The 17,088-nt window shown below is 45.4% G+C and overlaps 1 protein-coding gene across 1 annotated transcript in view; it reads left to right on the top strand.

Annotated features, from left to right (window-relative positions):
- DIS3L2 (DIS3 like 3'-5' exoribonuclease 2) overlaps positions 1-17,088 on the top strand; it is a 190,175-nt gene that overhangs the window by 66,960 nt on the left and 106,127 nt on the right. The window contains exons 8-10 of the mRNA XM_080350020.1: positions 3,706-3,812; positions 4,950-5,197; positions 11,941-12,114. Coding sequence (XP_080206146.1) covers positions 3,706-3,812; positions 4,950-5,197; positions 11,941-12,114 — 529 coding nt within the window. The remainder of the gene's footprint in view (positions 1-3,705; positions 3,813-4,949; positions 5,198-11,940; positions 12,115-17,088) is intronic.

Below are 17,088 nucleotides of genomic sequence, written 5' to 3'. Positions count from 1 at the left end.
TTTGGGGGTCTTTTTAAAAGAAGTTTGACCTAGGAGTGCCTGTCAGGCAAATCTAAGTGTGTGTTGAAGCTGCCTAAACTGATCTCATACACAGGGAGGCAAATTCCAAGTGTCCTGGATCTACTTTGTTGGTAATAACATAACTAATTTGAGTTGCTTTTTGTATCTAGTGCCTAATTTTTTTTAAGTAAGACTGTTACAGTTTTGGTTTGTCAGATAATCGCTGAAAGGAAAACACTGAGATTATAATGCAGTTTCACTGGATCTTAGCTGCTGAAGTGTGTTTTCACTGTAAGATAAGCTTATGAAGTGTTGCCCAAGCTAACATAGTAAATCTTTCTCAGAAAACATGTCTTTGCCCAGGGTGGAAATATTGAATGGTCATTGGATAACCACCGCAGTAAAGGGGTCAGGATAATTCATTTTTCGTTTGGCATAATGCAAAGAGTTTTTTCCCACCTCCCCTGCTCAGAATGCTGCTCCTCTCACAAGTTAACTCTCCTTTAGGATTGTCTCCGTGGCTCTGCCCTGCTGTGGCAGATGTTTGTGTCACCCAGCTCGGGTCTTCTAGACCACTGGTGGGGCCCTGATTCCTCCCCACTCTGCCCACCCAACTGATTCCAGTTTCACTGAAGGGAAGGGAGATGTCCAGTGAAAGGCAGGGACTGTCAGAAGTTTATTTAGGGATTGCAGGTACCAGACTCACATCGCAGATTATTGCTGTTGACACTGAGGTCTCTGTGCTGTAATTTCACCACCGAGCCAGGTGGACATTGGATCTAGGCAGCTGTCCTTTCTGAGCCCTCATTGCTGCTGCTCTGCTAATGTAGACACAGCCCTGGCACTAACAGAGTTTTAACTTCAAAAGGAGCAGCTACAAACTATACAGAAGTCCAAATCTCTTGGCTCCAAAATGAAGAGTTCCTCATGCGTCTTCTTCCATATCCCTTGTCTCCGGAGCATTGCCCATCAGTAAATGTACACTATGACCTTTTAAATACTGAAGTTGATTAAGAAAGATGGGTAGAAATAAGTAGATGGCTGGGATTTGCTTCCTTCTTTCTTTCTGTTGATGGTAAAGTTGTAGAAACTCCAGCAGAGCTTGGTGTCTAATAATCCTGGGAGGGGTCCTGAAGCTGGAGAGACCCCTGAGGAAGAAGGTACTCTTTAGCCAGCCAAAGGCCCCTGGCTGATTTTGGCAGTGAAGGGAAAAAGGCAGGTTCTACCATGTGCTACAGTGAGAATTTAGACGCTTTCTGGCACCTGTATTGAGTTCACATGGGGCTCAGCTTCAGCAAATGGGGGACAGTGCCCCAGCCATGCATGTCCTTCATCTCGGGCAAAGGAAGCTGTGGTGGCCCATTTGTTCTGCTCCCCCTGGCAGCTCCTTCTTGGTGCTGCTGTGCTTTTGCATGTGTGTAATACCTCCCGAGGACACCACTGCCGACTCCTTTTTGGACAGGGGAAGCTACTTCTGCGAAAAAATGCGAGCAAGTTTGCAGAGTTGGAAGGAGAAGTGGAAAGCAGGCAGTGCTGACAGGGGCACGGTCCTCGCGTGGCTCCTGGCTCTTGTCTTGTTCTTGCCTGTTGTCCCTTGAGTCGGCGCCGTCGTTTCTGCGGCGCTGGGAAAGCGCCAAGTGCAGCTCCTGCTTTTTTGCGAATGCATTTAGATCTGGTTTCCCTTCCAACCACTACGTGCTGTTTGGTGGGAGAGGGTTCGCTCCAATAGATCCCTGTGCTGGTGGCAAGTGTGTCTCAAGCGTGGCCTTTGGGAGGCCACCAACCTCCCCTCGCCCTCCGCGCCTGCCAACGTTTCTTTGTTCCAGATCGTCCTGTTCTTTGTCCCAGCTGCCTTATGGCTGGCACACCATAAACCCATGACTATTAACCGATGGCTTGAAAATTTTTAAGAAAACAAAGCAGTTCCTTGCTTTTATTCTTTGCTAACTGATCACTTGATGTGACCTTTCGCTGGCAGAGATCTTAGAGGAGACAAGCAAATGAGGTGTGTAACTTGGGTATCCCTACTTTTTAAGCTGTTTATAGTCATCCAAGCAATGTTTTTCCTCAGCTTGTCACCATGAAACTCTGGGTGGTTTTATCCCTTAATAACCCTGTTTGTGGCGCATCTGAGTTTCAGTAGGAGAAGTAAAAGAGAAAGGGGTTTGCTGCTGCTGTTACTGCTGCTTTTTTGAGGAAAGTAGATTTTTAAAGCCCTGAATATCTGTCTATTCTCCTCTCAGCCTTGCTAGCAAGTCAGCAAAGATAAAATAAAAGTCACTTAGATTCTTCTGAAAAAGATGATCCCTGGGGAGAGGCGAAGTCTGAAGAGCTCTGTATCAGAAGGCAAAGCTGGGGATAATTAGCAGCATATGAGAGCCAGAGTTTGTCATTAGAGCCGCCGCTGTCACTGTCAGCCGACTGCTGGGGTAACATTGCCCGAAGGCAACCCAGCCTGTCCGCGGTGGCAGGACCATCTGTGAAGGTGCCCCGGTGGTGGTGGCACACAGCCAGTCCCCTCGGGGCAAGCTGCTGCCACCGCGGTGCCCCGGCAGCCGCAGCCTGGCCCCGCCATCCGTCATGTCACCAGCAGCCTCTGCCGAGGGTCCCCGCGGGACAGATGGGTGTCATCTGGGGGCTGCGTGTCACCGCGGTCCTCCCGCGGGCTTTCTGGCGAGCGTGAGCGCCGCTGGCCTGCTGGAGCACAGTCCTCAGCAAAACGCTGCTTCATCTCCTGTCTTCTAAGGGAAACAGTGACAGATACGTCCCTTGAAAGTCGCAGTTGGTGCTGCGGTCGCTCTGTAAGAAAGCAAGATTTCTTTTGAAGGCTCGGGGCTTGATTTTAGCACATGTGCTTGAGATGGATGTGATTGCTCTATAAGTGGAAAAAGGCATCCACCCTCCGTGAGCCCTCCAGAGAAGAGCACGTGGATATTCCCATCTGAAGAACGCTCTGCGCAGTGATGCAGCTCAAGAAGGGACCGGTCCCACCCTTCTCATGGCGAAAATCCCTTTGGATGTTTGTAAGCCCTAAATGCCTATAGCAGATATTTTCAAACTCAGATACCTGAGGATTTCAGACATTGCAAACTAGAAATTGACAGTTGATTTAAATATTCTCAGTGTCCCGTGAAGAAATTTCAGGGAGAGGGAGCTGTTTGTCGTGTGTAGCGATTACTTTCAGAAGACTTTTTCATCATCCCGGTCCACAGACAAAGAGGGGCAGCTTAGTAGATACGGTTTCAGTTTTGAAGATAAAAATCAATTTTTATGACCTTGCATAGTGTTTTTTAAGGAAATTAAGTATTAAATGAATTATGTACTTAACAGACTATTTATATAATGTTAATGACTCAAACTAAGAAATGACAGGAAATTAATGTAGCTCTTAGTATTTAATAAACAGAATGTGTTTTCCACCATTTTGTTTATTATGGCTGATATAGTTGTACTTGTAAAGTTTGGATTTAGTTTGATTTTCGTCGTTTTTCAGCAGATCTGCGTGGTAGGTGAATATATATCTGCTCTCTGTGGTATTCTGGAGAGTAATAACTGCTTCATGCTTGGCTGTTCTAACACTTGAGAGGTCTTTCTCCTTTCAGATAAGTCGAATAGATTCACCTTGTGTTGTAGTTTACAGCAAAGGCCCAATAGGAATTTGTGATGGGGTTGTGCTACGGTGACTGTTGTGTGTGTTTGATGCAGTGAATGCTGTTGGCATTGGCGCTGCGCACAGAGCGGAGCAAGATGATGGACCCAAGGCAAACGATCCCCGGCTCCTCCCAGACAAGGCTCTCCAAAGGACGGCCAAGGTAACTCATGGAGAGGGACAAGAGACACGGGTGCGCCCTCAAAGGCTGAAGGAGACCAGCCCTGGCCTCCCCGCAGTCTCCATCTGTTGATCTTTGCACCTCCTTCCCTGTTTCAGAGAGAGTAGTTGTCCAATCTGATAAAAATCAAGTGTCTTGTTATTTTTACCAATTATCCAGTTTAAATTCCCTCTGTTTGGATACTAATACAAGTGTCAGGATATCCAAAATTGTCAGAATTAATTCGTACATACTTTGGAAAGGCTGTTGGTTCAAGATTTGGGTCAATCTCTGCATGCTAAGAGACCAGAAGAGGACTACAGGGTCAGGTCTCTTCCTCGTCTTTTGCTTTCTCTTGCAGGCTCCAATTCTGGTCCCTATTGTGGGCTGGGCTGCCTTCTGGTCTCATCCAGCGTGGCAGTTCCCAGCACTGAGAATTGCACAGAGGTGCAGCCCCTGAAACCTTCTGGAAGGGCTCTTCTCTATAAGCTTAGGAAACCAGCTATAATAATTCTGTTATCCAGTGATTTATTGTGGTCCACAAAAATATAGCCTGAATGAACACCTCTCTGGAACAATTATTTAGTGATATTGTAATTTATTATTCTTTTCAAAGCCATCTTGTATAAAGGTAAAATAACCCCCAACTTCAGAAAGCACAGAGAGGAGGAGAGAGCTGCCAAATTCCCCACAGCACATCCTTTCCTGTGGTTAGCATTGGATCTGCCAGCGGCACCGTTTCTGGACTGGCCTGTTCTGTGCTGAATGTCGAAATCACAGGCCGAGGATCCAAATGAAAGATTTTACAGGAGTTGCTTGTATGTTGTGGCTAATTCCCTGCATTTGGAAGCGTCTACCTCTTGTCTGGTTTTGTTCTGTAATCAAGAAAATTGCTGTAGAGAGCTAGCACTTGGAGGGCACTTAGCTCTTCTATAGCCATGAGCAAGATGGCAAGGAAAATGCATTATAAATAGGCATTTGGTTAAAAAATGCACACACACGTATACATACACAGGGAAAACATGATATAGGCCTTTTGGTTTTCCCGGATATTCCATTAAGCCTCTGTGTATTCCTATTCTGTTAAAGAAAATAAGTTTCTCTGAAGGTATTAACTGTAGGAACCTTTGCCTCTTCCAGGTGGTCTATATTTTGGAAAAGAAGCATTCCCGAGCAGCTACAGGCTTCATCAAGCTCCTGGCAGACAAGAACAGTGAACTGTTCAGGCGGTGTGCCATGTTCTCACCTGTGGACCACAGAGTGCCCAGGGCCTACGTGTCCTTGGCTGATTGCCCTCCGGACTTTGTGACCAGGCCTGAGGACTATTCGAGTATGCTCTTCATCTGTCGCATAGTGGACTGGAAAGATGACAGCAACTTTGCAACAGGGTATGTGGCTGCCATGGGAAGTAGAGATGACTGAGATTTCTAGTCGGAGTTCTTGGTTTCACTTAGTTTGATACATACAATAGAATCATAGAATCGTTTCGGTTAGAAGAGACCCTCAGGATCATCGAGTCCAACTATGACCTCACTCTAGCACTAAACCATGTCCCTAAGAACCTTGTCTAAACACCTTTTAAACCCCTGCAGGGATGGCAACTCCACCACTGCCCTGGGCAGCCTCTTCCAATGCCCAACAACCCTTTCCATGAAGAATTTTTTCCTAATATCCAATCTGAACCTTCCCTGGCGCAACTTGAGCCCATTTCCTCTTGTCCTATCACTTGCTAAATAGAGACAGGAATCTTTTAACAAGGTACATGTCTTGTAGCCCTCTGGTATTTGGTGGATAAATTGTAATGAGATTAGTTAATCTTATGGCTACATAATGTTGGTTTCTTTTGGTGCTTGCTTCAGTGTGCCTGGACATCACAGCATTAATGAGCATACAGCCTTTGCTCAAAAGAGCTTGCAGTCTAGAGGGAACACACACAGGTACTTAGCCTGACTGGCACAAACACCACGAGGTTCTGGCAGCCGTTCAGTCTCTCCTGCCTTTGTGTAAGAAGAGTACAAAGTGTGCAGGCAATTCACTTCTTCTAGGGAGAGATCTGTAGCTGTGAGGTTCATCTTGGGTTGTTAAGCCTTTATGGACAAGAAGTAGAAAAAATTCACAGATTTTTGTGGTTTTAAATTTACATTGCTTCAAGGAAGCATACTAGAAATCACGAGGAGATTCATTCACTCCTGAAGCAGATGAGAAGGGTGTTGCACTCTGTGCTGTTCAGGAGGCACCGTAGTCTGCCGTCCGGAGCTCAAGTGGCAGGCACCACTGTGAAGGAGATTTTAAGGCAGGGCCACTCAAATGGCCTATGCCAGGCTGGATCCAGATTGCAAGTTCATTTTGCCTCTCCTTGAGGAAGATCCTGTAGTTTTCAGCATTTTCACTCCTCCTTGGGCATTGCTGCAGTGTGCCAAGCACCTACCTGGAGTGGCCATGATGTTTCCTATTGAGTGGGACTCGATAAGAAATGGTGGACATGGATACATCAGTCATCTTGGCAAAAACTGAATAGTCCTGGTTTAGCTGGTGATCCCGAGTAGGTAACTCTGACCTATGGCAATGGTGTGGTCAGATTTCACAGGTGTTGGAGATCTGGATGTAGTGTGGAGCATGAGCAGTAGTGGGCATAAAGCCCAACTCTTCACCTTGTAAAGCTGTTTGATGAGGTAGCACAAGTGACATACAGTGTCAGCACCATGGCTTTTGGAATCCTCAACTCAAACTCCTTGTAGAGCTTAAAACTTACATGAAACTTTTTGGTTTGTTTCTTTTTTTTTTTAAGAATATGTTGGCACAGATTTACCAACCCTAAAAGTAAACTCAACTGAAGTCCCTGGTTCTCTGAGTTTGAGTTTGTTATCAGTTGTGGCTGTTTTGTGTGCCCAGTAACAGCAAGTTTCACATGTACTCCTTGAGAGCCCTATGAGCCGTTAAGCCACTGACTATCTCCCAGCTAAACTGCGGTGCATGAACTGGGGTGGCCCCACTTAACGGGGGGCTGGCTGTGCTGTGAGCTTCACTATGATTAAGTTTCTTATTGGCAGAGATTTTCTTTGCCATCTTTGACTCCAGCAGAGAAAAGACTGGAGGGTGATTGTACTGCTTGGCTTCTTGTCATGAACAACCCCCCTTTTCAGCAGAAACAGGGGAAATTAGGAGGATGGACTAATGTCTTTTTTTAATTGGCTAATGTGTGTCTTTAATCTGTGCTTCTGACAACACTGTATATTCTCATCTGGCTGTTTTTATAGTTTCCATGATGTAAAGGGTGTTGTCAGGAAAGAAAATGTCCATGATTGTCTTCATATGTAGCTGTTTCCTCTGGGACTTGTTGCACTTCAGTAAGTGCCTTGTGGGGATGGGAGCATGAAACCTTGATGACCCATTTTTGTTTTTAACTATAAATACATGCTTGTTTAAACACTAAAAGACAAGGAAACCTCTTGAAGGTCCCAAAAATTCCTGTTTCCTTTTGGGCTGATTCATAAGTTTGTTTATAAGCTTGTTGCTAGTCGTGGCCCACCTGAAGGAGAGCAGAGCAGGGGAGCTGCAGCTCATTGCACGCTTAGGTTTTTGAACTTTCTTGTGCACTGCTTAGTTCTGCCCAGAGACTTCATGTTCAGCCTTTGGCAGCACCACCACCGTAGTTTTGAAGGTATCTGGACTAAGAAACCCGTAGTTTATCACTCTGCACCATCTAAATCTTCTGGAAGTACAACAAGGGAAACCCCTTCCATAGCTGACAGTCATTTCCCTGGATGCCTTGGGTGTTTCCAGGTACTTTCCATCCTGCAGCTGAATTCCCCCAGGATGGTCATGCATCTTCCTCAGCTTTCTTTTTCCCTTGGGAGGTTCAGCACCAGGTTTCCAAGCCCAGTTCACAGCATTTTCTGGTCTTCACAGTGACCACACGTGGCTGGAGCAGTGGGGTGCCCTGGCCAAGAGTTTAGTGGTGGCACTGGCCACCCAGGGTGGTCACCTGCACTGGGCAACCTGGAGGTCCCCTTGGGGAGGGGGGTGTGTTTCTGTGTCGTGATTGCCACCTGGTGGTCACCAGTGAGACGCTGTCCCCTCTGAAGGCCACCCTGTCACCCCAACTGTGCTGGGAAGGAGCAGGGAGGAACGAATGGCTCCATGTCCCACTGGAGATGTCCTGAGTGTGCTGTTGAGCGGCCTCCTGCATGAGAAGTGACTTTATCATGGCTGTGTAATGCCGTTGAGTTGTACCTGCTTCAGGTAGCAGGTAAAGCAAGATATCTCCACAATGTTCTCCTTTTCCAGATGAAAATTACAAGTACTGCCACGTATGGTTATTTTCTGGGGACCTTTTCTCAATGTTGGGATCTGAGGTGGTTTGGAAAATTAGTCCAGACATCTCCACGCTTTTGGAGATTGTTAAGGTGGAGTCTTTTTTCCCATGCACATGATGATGGATGAGACTGTTAAAAACAAATGTAGTCGTAGAATGTCAGATCACTGATTTCCACTGTGTCATGCAGGGCTTGTGACTTTTCTACCTCAGAGCCTTAGATATTGGTCTGTCAAGGTGACAAGATTTGTCACCGCATTTGCAATAAAACGAAACTTTGTGAGACGTTCTTGTGCTTGACGCTCTTCCCAAATCCATCCAAGTGGCTTGAATTCCTTTCATCTCTGGCATTTTATTCTGTTATTTTTAATTCACAAAAGTATTTGGTGTGTGGGCAAATGACTGGTTACCTTGGGTAGTTCCTTGTAGGGCTTGAGGGAAGGTCTGATCCCCAAGCAGTGTATCTCTGTTGGAAAAACACCTTCTTGCAGTTGGGACTGTCTCTCGGGAAATGTGCATTTCCACGGCACAGCTGGTCACTGCACCGCTCTGAAGTGTGGGGTGGTCCCACCATGGTGCTCCTGCGCCCCGATGGAAGGAGCCCCCGCAGGACCGTGGTTGAGTGAGGCTGCGCTGCGCTCTCAGGTGCTCTCCGTCTCTGAGATGCTCGGCCCTGCAGACATCTCACCATCTCCGCTGGGACTTTCTGGCTTTATCAAGCCTGTGCAACCTTCCATGCTGTCCCCTCTGTACAAGCTTCCTCTAGTAGCAGTGGCTTATTGATGTATAGGATGTTCTGCTGCTGAAAGAATCCCTCCATATAGGATGACTGTGGACAAGTCTGTTCCAGGAGATACTGAATAAAGTTCTTAAGTTCCCGTGGAAGTTATTAATTCCCATTTGGGAGCCTGCCTGGCTTTCCAAAGGAAACAAGCCTCATGTAATGATGCTTTGTCTTTTTGGAGAGTTCTTATCATATAACCTTTGAACATGTTGTCTGGTTCCAGCTGAGTCTGGGAAGCAGAAAGGGCTGGAATGTTTGTAGAAATGGGCGGCTAAATAGATGCGGTCAGTGTCCCCATGAAGGCGAAGGTGGCAGCACGAGGGTGGCTCTGCCTCCGAGCACAGGGATGGGAGGTCAAGGTCTGGTGAGTGTGCAGCTCAGAGCAGTTCAATGATCTTGCAGCCATGGCTGTTTGGGAGAAATACCCATAGCAGTACCCACAGCACGTTCCCGTCAGTGGACGCTGCCACTGTCTCTGACATCAGCCCAGGTGTATTCTAGGAACCCTCCAGCATGCTCTAATGCTCCCCATCAACGTCACTGAAAAGAAATGTTTACGTCTGTGACCATTATATTTTTTTTTACCTTTTAACGTTAAAAAACAAAAAAGGAAAAGAGACACACGTAAGCCTGGGTGTCACAGTCAGAGCGTCTCGCTGCCGCTGGGCCCCGTGCCTGTTGTTGTTTATAAGCTTCTTGAACTATTCTTGCTGCCCTCGGTGCCCCATGAGTGATTTTGCAGCCTGGCTGTTACCGCGGGGCCATCGGTGATCCTATATGCATTACCTTTGATCACATGCTGTCCTGTCAGATTTTGCTCTGATGCAAGTCATCACGTCTGCGTGACTGTAACATGGCCCCAATTAAAGTCAGTTGTACACTTTTTATTTCAAGGTACTTGGGAAATGTTCCCTGGAATGCTGTAAATCAAATGTTAATTACTATTAAAAAAATATTAGTCCTATATCAAACCTCTGGGTAAACCCCTTGAGGTTCGTAATCTAATTTCGGTAAACGGATCAAGAGAACATGGGTTTCAAGACGGAGCTGGAAGCACTCTGGCATTCAGAGGCCTTTCCATGACTTGTCTCGCAGACGTCCGGCCACCCTCCTGGTGCCCTTCTCAGCTCTGCCCTTCCAAGAGAAGGGGCATCGGAGACTCAAGCTCTTGCCAGTTCTTTTGGTAGGGCAGCATGTCCTCTCTTCTCCTTTTTTGTTCATCAGTGCATCCTCGGTGATGCTCATGGGCTCGTCCTTGCTCAGTCTCCCAGCTCCACACCAGGCGCAGGAGATGAAGTGGTGACTACTCTGGTTTATTGTTACCGCTGAGAGAGGGGGAGATAAAACTGATGCCTCATTTATTTACATTAAAATAAAGATCAGACTGGGACCAAGCTGCAGGAACAGAGAACACAGCCTTGATGCCAAACATGCACATATTTCTGCCATACAGTTTGTACATAAAATTGAAACAATGGAGGGAAATATCTTTTATCCTTGTTTTCATTTTTATTTTAAAGCTAGGCAACGTGAACTCTACAATTTACCACACGGTGAAGCGCGCAGGCCTTTCCAGCATATTACACAGCGTGACAGGTTTATTGCGCAGCCCTTCCCGTTGTCAGGAGGGCGAGCTTCGCTCCCATAAAGAAGATGGGGTTGTTTGTGCTGTGTGGATGGGGTTTGTTCTGCGGGTTTATGGCACATTTGAGCCCTGAGAGCATCTTGCTCATCCAAATGACAAGAGCACTGTTTTGGCCCCAATTTAGGAAAGTAATTAGTGCCTCTTCTCACTCATTGGAATTAAAGCAGAAGGATCAATGTAATGATTGTCTATTTTATGCAGTGGAAAAACACTTATTAGAGTGGCTGGTTTTGCACTGTGTTATTACCCCTCTCTTTTGTATCATATTTTGATGGATTTGCCTTCATTTCAGCTGTAATTTTCTTGGGTCAGGAGTGTTATCTCTATTGGCTGTAATGTCCCATTTGGCCTAATGGCACTATATTAAAAACATAAAAGTATAATCTACCTCTGTGTACTGTAGAGCAATCTAAGGGTGAGAAAGGGGACAAGGGGATGCACCGTGGGACATAGGTTGTCATGTAGTATTTGTCACCAGGTAGGGAGGGGACAAACATTCATGTGCTGGATCCAGAACCGAACGGTTGTTTGACACTGAAGCGCTCAGATAAACGCGTGCTGGAGTTTGCCCTGAAGCAGATGGAAACTTTCTCTCAGCATAACAGAGCAGCAGCCTCATCCACACATGTGCAGAATATTCCATCAAAGACTATTAGCATGTGGGGGACAGTTCCCTCTGTCTGTGACTTGCTTCTGGATCGTTGGCTCCTCTCCAGTTGGCTTCTGGTTCAGAGGCTTCTGCTTAGCTAGGAGAGGAGGGACCGACTACTGGGAATGTTCAGGTCCTGGAAAGAGCCTGGAAAATGGTTGGAAAGATGATCCGTGGGCACATCTGTTTGTGCAGCTCCTATAAGGTTCCTCGCACCCTACGATGTCTTCATTAGGGCATCAATTTACTCAAGCAGAGGCACATCAAAAGATCCCAAAAGGGATAGAACAGTCTCCTTCAGAGCCATTTGGGGTCTGGTGGGAACCTGTTCTACATTTCAGACCGTGGAGAGCGAGTCATGTTTTTCAGTAGTGAGGAGAAGGAGGATCTGAAGGGAACCAGCGACACATAAAGCTAGAGCAGCCTGCATGAAGGGCTGTGCTTTTCTTATCCATGTTAGATGTATTTTTTTTCCTAAAATTTGATGCGTTACCACTGCAAAAACCTAATAATACAACACATCTCCTTAAAATCAGGTGCATTGCCTGACTCGTGTTTTGCATCTCCAGCAGACAGAAGTCATGGTATGGTCTGAATTCCTGCTAAGTCCTTTGTCAAAACTCAGTGAGAAGTGAAAGAGCGTGTTTGAGGGCTCAGCATCCTCTCTGTGGGGACGGTAACAACATGACGGTGGTAATTATACACTAAAAAGAAGCATTTCTTTCTTTCTTTCTGCAGGCAGTTGGCCAAAAGCCTCGGGCAGGCTGGGGAGATTGAGCCGGAGACAGAGGGGATCCTGACAGAGTACGGTGTGGATTTCTCCGACTTTCCCCCCGAAGCCCTGGAGTGTCTTCCCCAGAGCCTGCCCTGGGTTATCTCACCTGGAGAGCTGACCAGAAGAAGAGATTTAAGGTAAAGACAAAAAGCATGGTCTGACACTCCCCCTCGGGTTGGTGCAGTGTTGTGTTATTTAGTTTTGCTTTCATCACACTTTGAAAAGGCACTGACTATTACGCGTACCATGTTACCTGTGCTAGCATGGAAAGAAACTGCTTTTGAAAATACTTACAAACCCAGAAGACCAGTTATTTGGAGAAGTATTTTGTGAGGCAAAGAGGCGTTTTCTCAAAGGAACTACTGAAAACTGAAAACTTGGTGTTTGGCACATAATCTGAAAGCTTTATGTTTTTGTCTGGAATGTATTACGTATTTTAGTGGTAGTTTTATAGCAGAGATTTTCTGAATGCCTGGCAGATCAAGTGATCTTGGACATTGTTCCTTTGAAACTTAAGCGCAGGTAGAGACAATCCTGCGTTTTCCTGTCTGGTCTCAACATTTCTCTCAGTTTTGAAGACCCGATGTCTTGTGGAGTTTATGGTGGCTCTTGGTCAGGTCAGCAGCTGGCAAATGCTGTCCCTCTGTCATATTGCCCACCCCTGTGACTTCGTGACTACCTTTCAGGACCTCCACCGTCTGTTGGGTAGCAGACATTGCTGGTCCACACAAAACGAGTGGATTTGTGATGCTCCAAAGTGTCACATTTCAGAGATGTCTTTACTAGAAAAGATTTAAAGACAAAAGAAAATGAATCTGTTTACAACCTCACTTTGCAATAAAGAAAGGTGCAAGAAATTGAAACAGTCAATGCATTTCTAAGATGATATGGAGTTTTCCACTCCCATCCTTGCTTATGCTGGAGCTTCCTGGCTCTGTTGGCAGATTCATTGCTTTCTTGCATATTGCTGAGGTGAAACAGCCCCATGAGCCTGATTCCTCCTGATGCTGCACTAAGCACCTGCATGTATGCGGCAAGCTCCTCTCCCTCTTCATTTATCTGTGTTATTGGCATGGGTGTTAGCAGCTTGAGCGAATAAACTGATAAACGGCAGCTGTTTGTATCTGTACCTGCACTCCAGATGTTACTTTGGACCGAATCCTGCACTGCAGCCTCCTTAGTGCTTCAGCTTTGCTGGATTTCCATTGCCACACGATGGAATAATTCAGGGGAGAATCATGCTCCTGATTGACTAGTGGTAACAGTCAGATACCAGACCCAGACTCTGTAGGCTTCGAGTAGCTTAAAAAAGAAATTGCATATATATATATATATATATATACATATACACACACACACATACATACATATATATATATATATACATATATATATATACTGAAAGCTGCAGGTCAGAAGTCACTGGAAAGTGCATATTTTTATGTTCTTGACTCCATTTTAGTAACATTCTCTGTTTGTTCTGACCAAGTTCTTTGAAGCAAGTAAGTAGCTTGACTTGTCTCCAGTGAGACAATTAGTTTTGGAAACAAATTCCAAGTGCATTTCTTGCTTCTATTGCTGAATTATTACACTGGGACTTATCAAGGTGATAACAGTTTTGCAGTTAAGCCATTTAAATCCCTCTCTGCCCCTTCCCGACCACAGTGCACACTACAAAGTAGATTTCCTTTTGATCCTCTCAAATATAAACATTTAACAGTCAAGGTTTTAAAGACAATTATTTGAGCTTAGTTTACTAATCCTTTTAATGTCAACTGCAACACCGCTGACTAACTAGTCTGTAGTCTAAACACATATGAGATAACATGAGGCTTCTCATTATGGAAAGTAAAATACAGATGGGTTGTCTTTTTTGTTTCCTCACAGTGAGAGGTTTGTCTACCCAGGAAAACATGAGTTTTATTAGTAAATGTAGCATGAATTGTAGCTGAGTTGGGGCCTGTGGTTGGAGACCTGGCCGGTATCTCCTCTGCTCTCATCAATCAGACCTTGAGACACTGGTCTTGACAAGTCCCACAGCTTGAATGTGGTATTACGTATTATATTGCTTTCATATTGTCAGGAATAAGTGTGCTGTGATACAAACAGACAGACAGACTGGCCCGGGTTGGCATCCCGAGGAAGACACTCGAACCTGGGAGCTGTGCCTTGTTTTCCCGGGGAGCTCACCCCCTGTTCAGTGGCACCGGCCTCTCTGGATGCCCGTCCTTGCTGTACATTGTGCACCTTGGTCTATCAGGCTCACAGGTACCGTACAGTACTCGGAGTACAATGTAGGATAAATTACAGTGAAATACAGGCTCATCTTTCCTCCTGAAGCATCCATGTTAACACTTCTAAGTAGCTCATCCTAATTCAGTTTACACATTGCTCACCTGAGTAAACATAAATTAGAGTCCGGCTTAAAAATACTTTCATCTATAGTAAATCCTCTCCAGTGCTGTTAATTTTCTAGGATTGTGCATTAAGCCTTTGGGATTTAGAACTGAGACCTGAGCAAAATCTTGGGGTTTCTGGTGTTTCTTCTTCCTGAGATAACTTCTTATTTCCTTTAACACCAGGAGATGACTTGGTTCTTTTCAAAAGGTGACCTGTGTTCTGCTAACCAGTGTCCCCAGTGTGACTGTGAGTCAGAGCACAGAGGTAGAAGTTCTGCATTGAAGGCATTTGTGAGCGTGGTTTTCAATGGAGGTGTTTTACCGAGCTGCTGAGGCTGGGCAAGAAGAGGGAAGGATATTTTGTCCATGCCATCTTGTAAATACGTTCCTTGATGTTCCTGCAAGTCTTTCAGTTTTACAGGAAGCCTGTTCTTGCCATGCACAGTCTGTTTGGATAGCAACTGTGATCTCACCTACGTAGCCTGCGCAGAATTGCTTCCAAGAGATCTTTTTTTCCCCTTTTTTCTCCAGTAATGGCTTACAAAGAAAGGTTTACATAATATTTTAATATTACTTAGGGCAGAAAAGATCCAAACCTCATGGATGGCTTTGAAATCTTTTAGCTGATTTAACTCGCTGCTCTGCCACTAGTGCTCACTTCTGCCATGGACATCTGCTCTCTTACCTGCATGAGTTTATGTGTTTGTAAAATCAGAGAAATATTTAATGGGCACTCTCAGCTAACTTGTTTTTAAAGAGCACCAAAACTTGTAATGAAAAGCACTAGGCAAGAAGTAGGTGTTGGCATTGGAAACTGCAGTTGTATTTTTATGGAGAACATGGAGTTTCATAAAGTATCAGAACAGCGTGACTGGGGAAACTTCCCTTCCAGGGACCTTAGATGTGATAATACAGATAGGACCAGAGTTCTCATTTTATTATTCAGGTTGACTGGAATTGGTGTTTTTTTTCATGAGAAGTGTTTGGTTTCTGCTTTTAGAGAAACATTGGCGGATTGGTGTCACAGAGACAAATTTTGATGGGTGCAAAGTTTCAACCATTTTCCGGCCTTTTCCAGTGTTTCAACGTGTAATTTTCATTTCCTTGTTTGCTCTGCTTTGCACTTAGTGCTTCGGTGGTGTGGATAAAACACAGACCGAGCAGCAGAGGGGTCAGGGCAGAGGAGCAGCCGCACATCTCCAGGTGGGTGCGGGACAGGGGGGCTGAAGAGGACGAGGCCGTTTGAAGAGGCGTAGCCAGGAATCTGAAAAACCCAAAAGCTATTTCTAAGAGTTGTTCCAAATGTTTCTAATTTCATTCATATCTTTTTGTTTCCTTTACTGCTTAACTGGGACAAGAAACTAAAGCCAGGAAAGTCCGAGCATAGTGGGAAACAAAAACCTAAATATTGGAGAGAGAAAAAAGGCCGTTCTTTGCAAAGCAGTTCTGCCTTTTGCTTGTCTCCCATTGTTGGTGTTACTGTGGAAAATGTATAACATCACTCTTTTGGAAAGCGCTAGAGCCTGTTCAAGTGGAGATGGTTTATATAGTCTAACATGGAAGAACTTGAGGATATCTATTTCTTTACCATTTGCCTAATAATAAGTGAGCCTGTTGACCTCCGCTGGACTATTACAAATGTGAAACTTGGCACTCAAAATTGCTTGCTCTAAATTTTCCAGTTGCTTTCTCTTTTTCCATTTGATGTCATCCTGCCAACTAGTGATTTTACTATTATAAACAGGACATTGTATTCACTTTTAAGAAGAAATATGAAGCTGAAGGTAAAATTACAAACTGCAGTTTCTCAGCTGGCAAAATACAAAACAATGAGCTAAAAATACTGAGCAGAGAAAGGGTGCTGTGGCAAGAAAATCTGAACTATCTGCAAGATGGACTCTGAACTCCTGAGAATCACCAAATGGTTGAGATTGGGAGGCATCTCTGGAGATCATCTACTCCAACCCCCTTGCTCAAAGCAGGGTCAACCAGAGGAGGCTTCTTAGGGCTGCATACAGTTGGGTTTTAGATATCTCCAAAGATTCTACAATTCCCTTTGGAGCAACGTGTTCTGGGGGTTCAATTGCTGTTAAAGTAAAAGCATGGATATTTTTTACCTTTAAGTGAAATCTCCTGTATTTTGTGCCCATTGCCTCTTGTCCTGTCACAGGATAGCACTGAGAAGACAGACTCTGTCTTTACTCCCTGCCATCAGGTACATTTTCACATTGATAAGATCTCCCTGCCTGAGCCTTCTCTTCTCGAGGCTGAACAGTCCCAGCTCTCTAAGCCTGGCCTTGTAGGTCAGGTGCTCCAATTCCTTAATCTTCACCGAGGCCCTTCAGCAAACGTGCACCAGTATGTGGATGTCTTTTTGGTACTGGGGAGTCCAGAAGTGCACACAGCAGTCCAGCTATGGGCTCACCAGTGCCCAGGAGAGGGGAAGGACTGCAGGACTGCATCTCTTGACATGATGGCAACACTTCCTAATGCAGCCCAGGAGGCTCTTGGCCATCTTTACTACAATGGTTCATGTTCAGCTTGTCCATCAGAACCTCAGGTCTTTTTCTGCTGAGCTGCTTTCCAGCTGGTCGGTCCCCAGTCTGTACTGGTGCACAAGGTTATTCCTCCTCAGGTGCAAGGACTTTGCTTTCCCCTTGAGCTTCATGAGATTCCCATCAGCCCATTTCTCTGCAGAGGTTCCTCTAAACC

The sequence above is a fragment of the Nesoenas mayeri genome, assembly GCF_963082525.1.
Source record: "Nesoenas mayeri genome assembly, chromosome: 9".
NCBI classification, from domain to species: Eukaryota; Metazoa; Chordata; class Aves; order Columbiformes; family Columbidae; genus Nesoenas; species Nesoenas mayeri.
The sequence above is the reverse complement of the archived record's forward strand: the minus strand, read 5'-3'. Positions and strand labels throughout refer to the sequence as shown.